This window comes from Hemicordylus capensis, chromosome 3 (genome assembly GCF_027244095.1).
Source record: "Hemicordylus capensis ecotype Gifberg chromosome 3, rHemCap1.1.pri, whole genome shotgun sequence".
Lineage (NCBI taxonomy): Eukaryota > Metazoa > Chordata > Lepidosauria > Squamata > Cordylidae > Hemicordylus > Hemicordylus capensis.
The window spans coordinates 9,652,140-9,658,614 of record NC_069659.1 but is presented as its reverse complement, the minus strand read 5'-3'; the positions used below and the strand labels follow the sequence as shown (position 1 = coordinate 9,658,614).

Sequence of the window (6,475 nt, the reverse complement as noted above, 5' to 3'; positions counted from 1 at the left end):
AAAAAAGTCTTTAAAGACGCATCTGTTCACTCTGGCTTTTAATTAATATTGTTTTAATGGTTTAAATTTTTTCTAGAATATTGTTTTAAAATTTTTAAATTGTTGTGTTTTAAATTTCTTGTTTGTGTTTTTAACGAATAATAAATAAATAAATAAATAAATAAATAAATAAATAAATAAATAAATAAAATAAAAGTTGCCATAGACATGGAAAGAAGGCTAGCTGGCAGGAACATCTCCACCTTTGTGACTCAACTGCGTAACACTTGTTGAAACCTTAGGATTTCCCCGTCAAGCTAGTCTCCTCATCTAAGAATGTTCAAAGGTCTTACAATGGGATTGTGACCTCACCTGTAGGCCAGGTTCTAGCACCTTCTTTTGGTCTTCTTGGCATGTTTGGTCTTGGGCTCCTCAAGAGCATGTTGTGAACCTGAGGAAAACTGTGGTCCTTGGGTGAGTAAGTCACAACTCTTCTCACCACACAGTGACTGTGGTGCAGTCTGTTGGTTCTTCAGTGACACCCAGCTCACCGAGGTCTCAGCTATTTCTTTGACCACAGCTGGGGTTGAATCAGCAGTGTCTGTTGGGCTGGGAGTTGGCGAACATAGCTGGAGGTTGGGAACCCCAACCAGCATGCACTTCCGAGGCCCGGAGAAGGTACATGTAATCAAGATTTAACCATCGTTCCACATTATGTCTGAACCAGTCTGCAACAATTATCCTGCAACAACTTCTTTATTTACTGTTGATGAGAGATGATCATGATGAGAGATGCTATGAGAGACACTCATGCTGTCTCTCTCTTCAGCTGGAGAGTTATCTTCGCTATGTGATAGTGAGAAATTCTTCTCCCTCTCACATAACACTAGAACCAGGGGTCACCCCATGAAATCGATTGCCCGGAAATCTAGGACCAACAAACAGAAGTACTTTTTCACACAACGCATAATCAACTTGTGGAATTCTCTGCCACGAGATGTGGTGACAGCCAACAACCTGGATGGTTTGAAGAGAGGTTTGCATAACTTTATGGAGGAGAGGTCTGCCATCGTCTACTAGTTGGAGGACTATAGGCCACCTCCAGCCTCAAAGGCAGGATGCCTCTGAGTACCAGTTGCAGGGGAGTAACAGCAGGAGGGAGGGCATGCCCTCAACTCCTGCTGTAGGCTTCCAGCGGCATCTGGTGGGCCACTGTGAGAAACAGCATGCTGGACCAGATGGGCCATGGGTCTGATCGAGCAGGGCTGTTCTTATGTTATGTTCTTACCACCTTCTCCCAAGCCAGCATTCAGGTTTTCTCCACATGAGCCTCAGGTTTGTAGTTGTCTTGGTCTTTTAGTCAGATAGATGATTCCATTTTGTTTTCTTCCTCCTCCCTTCCACTTCCTTCCTTGCTTTCTCTCTTCCTCCATCCTCCAACAGGCATCTTTCCTGCACCCCGTTTCTGAGAGCTAACTTGGGATCTAACCCGTCTGTTCCTCTGGGGCAGGTCTGTTAAGGAACTGGGACTGCACCCTTCCTAATCAATCTCTCTCTGTGTGTCTCTCTCTCATGTGATATTTTCAGCATGGAACATAAGAACGGAAGAGCAGCCCTGTGCATGCCACTTCTGGTATTACACTGACCGGGGCGGCAAGAAGGAATACAGCTGTTCCGCGCCAGCGATTTTTAACCATAAGGGAAAGTGTGGCATGGGAGGTGAGAACACCCTCCCTGTGCCTTAAAAAAAACCCCACCCCCACGTTCAAACTTGTTCGAACGTGGGGGTCCCGAACATGTACAGAAACATATATGAGTGTACAGACACCTAAATGGAGCTGTGAAGTCTGGACAGGGCTTAATCCATGGCCATTGCCTAATTTTGGGGAAGCAGAAGAACTAATTGGAATTTTGGACAGCATGGCATGACTATTGCTTAGTTTCACTTTTGTTTTTGATCCATCCAGAGCCCACGGATACTTGGTTTGTCTCAAGAATCAAAGACCACGGGCTTTGATGCCATGGATAAATCTGCAGTGTCTCGCCTGACAGAAACCAACGAAAACTTAAAAAATGAGATATGGGACCTCAGGGAAATGGCTGCCAACCTCGACCTTGAAAAACAAGAAATTATTATTAAGAACAAGAGTATAAAAGAGCAGAACAAGAGCCTGGAAGCCAAGATCGAGTGTTTCAAGGCCATGGCGGAAGACTTGCACAATGAAGAGGAGGACCTCCAGGTGTCACTTCTGCAGCTGGAAGAAACCCTTGGACAACTGGAATCACAAAACAATATCTTGAAAGGAACCAATCAGATGCTCAACACAGAAATCCAGAGGGTGTCCAGCCACGTCATTTGCTTCGAAGATTACAAGGCCACGCAAGAGCAGGATATCTCCCACATGAAGCAGGTTATGGAACACATTGTGAGTTATTTCAAGGAACTGGAGGGCAAAATCGAAACAGCTCAGCAGCGGTATATTGAGGAGAAAAACCAAGTTGCTGAGCTGGAGCGCACTTTGGAGGAACTGGAGCAAATCCGGGAGGTCCAGGAAAATGAGATTGCTTGCCTGAGAGACCAGCTGGAAGAGGCTTCCTTGTTGAGGTCGGAAATGGACGAGAATGTGAAGACTCCCTCTTTGCTGCACGAAATGGTGCAGGCCAAGCTGGTGCAGGATTCATTGGCCGTGCAGAGCAGTGTTCTCCTCTTCCTGTCCAAGTTCATGTGGCTCTTGCTGGCAGCGGCCCTCTGCCTGGTATTCCTGAGTGGGTCTGTCAAACTGTACATCTTCATGTTCGACGAGGACTTGGAAACCGGAAGCAGATTACTACTGTTTCCAGACCACCAGTTCAAGCTGTTGTTGGATGTCTTCTCTCCACTTAACTCGAGGAAACCAAATGGACTGCTGCCATTTTGAGATGGGGGCCATGACGGGACAAACAAATGGGTGGGGCTAGCCTAAATTTGAGTATTCTCGCATTGTGCAAGTTGAAAATTAAAAGGAATCTTGCACTTTTTAAAAAATGCACCTAAATGATCACCTGCTTCCATCTGCTTTTGCCAGGGTGCTTGGGAATTAGTGGAAAAATAATCCTACAATTATGCACTTCTTTCCTTCAAAGCATTTGCTCGAACTTGGCGTTGATCTTCATATTCAGATATGGAGAGCTGGTCTTGTGGTAGTAAGCATGAATTGTGCCCTTTGCTAAGCAGGTTCTACATTGGTTTCATTTGAATGGGAGAGTATACGTGTGAGCACTCTAAGATGTTCCCCTTAGGGAATGGAGTCACTCTGGGAGGAGAAGTTTCCAAGTTCCCTCCCTGGCAGCATCTCCTGATAGGGCTGAGAGAGATTCCTGCCTGCAACCTTGGAGAAGCCGCTGCCAGTCTGTGTAGACAATACTGAACTAGATGGACCAAGCGTCAGGTTCGGTTTAAGGCAGCTTCCTGTGTTCCTATGTTGTCCATTTTATTTATTTTATTATTTATTTATGTATTCGATTTCTATATTGCCTTTCCAAAAATGGCTCAGGGCAGTTTCCACAGATAAATAATAAATAAATAAGATGGATCTCTGTACCCAAAGGGCTCACAATCTAAAAAGAAACATCAGATAGACACCAGCAACTGTCACTGGAGGTACTGTGCTGGGGGTGGATCGGGCCAGTTACTCTCCCCTTGCTAAATAAAGAGAATCACCACGTTAAAAGGTGCCTCTTTGCCAAGTTAGCAGGGGTTAAGAGCAGTTAACCGGGGTCCATAGCAGTTTCTCATCCAGGCATTGAGCAGATATAGACCTGCTTCACTCTAGCAAGTTTGTTACATGCCTTCAGACTAGACCTTGGAGCCATGCAGATTTATGATGCAGAGTTCCTGGGACTGTACCATTTCAGACTGCACTCACATTTAAATCTTTTCTCCAATCTTTTCTCCAATCTCCAAAATCTGCCAATCCATGGAAAACTAGTAAGGGAGAGGGTTCTAATTTTCTACATGTGGGAAGTTTTTCCTTTTTTGTTTATTTATTATTTATTTAACATATTTTTATACCACCCAAAACCTATGTCTCTGGGTGGTTTACAACAAAACAAAATTAATGACAACAAAAAATTAAAACATTAGTTAAAATAAATGATGGCAAAAAAACTTAAAACATTACAACAATTTAAAATTTTAAAACAATATTTTAAAACAACATTAAAACTATTAAGACTGTATTTAATTAAAAGCCTGGGTGAAGAGATGCGTCTTTAAAGATTTTTTTTAAAATTGTCAAAGATGGGGAGGCTCTTATTTCAGCAGGGAGCGCATTCCAAAGCTTTGGGGCAGCAGCGGAGAAGGCCCGTCCCTGAATAATCACCAGACAAGCCGTTGGCAACTGCAGACAAACCTCTCTTGATGATCTCAATGGGTGGCATGGTTCATAGCGACAAAGAAGATGTTCTCTTAAAATGCCCAGGGCCTAAGCTGTTTAGGGCTTTATAGGTTATAACCAGGACCTTGTATTTTGCCTGGAAACTTATCAGCGGCCAGTGTAGCTCTTTCAATATGGGAGTAATATGGTCTCTCCTAGATGACCCAGAGACCAACCTGGCTGCTACATTCTGAAACAGCTATAGTTTTATATGGAAGAGCATTTATATGGAAGATCATGCAACCCCCTACCTGAACTCTAAATGGTACAGTCCTAGCATTGTCTAAATATGCGTTAGCTCAGGGATGCTCAGACTTGGGTATCCAGATGTTGTTAGACTAGGCCTCCCATCATCCACAGTCACAATGGCTGTTGACCATTGGGATGTGGAATGATGGGAAATGTGGTCCAGCAACCTCTGGAAACCCGTTTGATAACCCCTGCTTTAGATGTATCGATATACTGGCCCTCGAGTGAAAATAGCTAAGAATAACTTTATCAAAGAAAATAAAAATAAGATTGGGCAGCAAAATAAGGCATTAGAATGCTAAGGTGATAGAATGGATGATGCCAATTCAGACTGCAGGTGAGAAACATCCCTTCTGAACTGCCTGTCAGTTAGTTATGGACAGGTTAACTTCGGGTTTGAGGGCACCCTGGGCAAAGTGACTTCACCACCCTGGATCATTGGCGGAAAGCCTCCCCATGTGGGCCCTGGGGGGGTTATTGGATCCTTAGCAGCAGCAACCTGTCGTCATGTTGCTGTCAGCAGTGCCAGGACTGGATTGGCCCACCCTGGAAGGCTTCCTGGATGGTGTGCTGGTTGTGCTATTCTGGGAAGGGGGTACATATAGCCTGGAGAAGAAAAGACAAAGGGGAGAGATGATGTCTATCTTCAGATATCTGAAGGGTTGTCCTGTGGGAAGAGATCTGTGTTCTCTCTTGCTCTTGAGCTGGGCTGGATGTTTGGATGGCCCATGTTTGCCCCTCTCTCCGGTCCCTTTCAGCTCTAAAATCCTGTGATTCTATTACTCCTTTCCTCATATTTCTTGCAAAGCTTGCAAGGACCACAAAGGAAAGTACCTGGCAACCTTCCCTTCTCCTCACCCTCGGCACCACTTTCAAAGCTTGCAAGGATCAGCAATGGGAGGAGAGCTGGTCTTCTGCTAAGCAGGGTCCACCCTGGTCTGCATTTGAATGGAGATGACATGCATGATTGAGCACTGTAAGATATTTCCCTTTGGGGAGGAGCCATTTTGGGAAAGGCATCTGCAAGAAGGTTCCAAAGTTCCCTCCCTGGCAGCATCTCCAAGATCAGGCTGCGAGAGACTCCTGCCTGCAACCTTGGAGAAGCCGCTGCCAGTCTGTGTAGACAATACTGAGCTAGATGGATCATTGATCTGACTTGGTAGAAAGCAGCTTCCTATGTTCCTATCTTCTTCAATATGAACCTCTACATGCTTTAAATTAATCTTCTGAGGCATTGTCCTGCATCTCTGTGGGCGGGTGGGGTGGGGTGGGGTGGATCGTTCTTGGTAATTTATTTCATGGATGACCTTGAGTTCAAGGAAATGCACATACACATGCGTGCACACACTTTTTAAACCTATACCTAAATCATGTATGAATTCATTTATACTAAATATGTTCCAGCCCTGTGATGATCTTATTGCCATTTTGTATATCTATATAGGAGCACAAGAAAAAGTTCTGCTTTTTCCTTCTAACTCTTCTAAAGGAAGAACAGCTTTGTTTAGGAAAATAGAAAGCTGCCTTATACTGAGTCAGACCATTGGTTGATCTAGCTGAGTATTGGCTACTCTGACTGGCAGCAGCTCTCCAAGGTTACAGGCAGGAGACTATCCCAGCCCTACCTGGAGATGCTGCTGGGATCTCTCTTCTGCTTGCAAAGCTGGTGCTTTACCACTGAACGACAGCCCCCCCAGTATAGTTTTTAGTACAGCACCACAACATAACTCCTATTCCCCCCCATGGAAGTTGTGAGCTAGCTGCTTTTGTCCAGACGGGGTTATTTCCTGCAGAATTTGGCAAATCTCTAATCGTGGGCAGTTTGCACACTT

General features: G+C 44.6%; 1 protein-coding gene across 2 annotated transcripts; it reads left to right on the top strand.

Moving 5' to 3' along the window:
* Window positions 1-313: 313 nt before the first annotated feature.
* On the top strand, window positions 314-3,017 carry LOC128351223 (tropomyosin-like). 2 transcript variants are annotated; one of them, XM_053310559.1, is made up of 2 exons: window positions 314-453; window positions 1,947-3,017. In XM_053310559.1, the coding sequence occupies exon 2, from the start codon at window positions 2,001-2,003 to the stop codon at window positions 2,895-2,897; it is 897 nt and encodes a 298-aa protein (XP_053166534.1). In that variant the 5' UTR covers window positions 314-453; window positions 1,947-2,000; the 3' UTR covers window positions 2,898-3,017. The 2 variants fall into 2 exon arrangements, with proteins under 2 accessions (XP_053166534.1, XP_053166533.1); XM_053310558.1 differs by having other exon boundaries at window positions 384-657.
* Window positions 3,018-6,475: the final 3,458 nt, after the last annotated feature.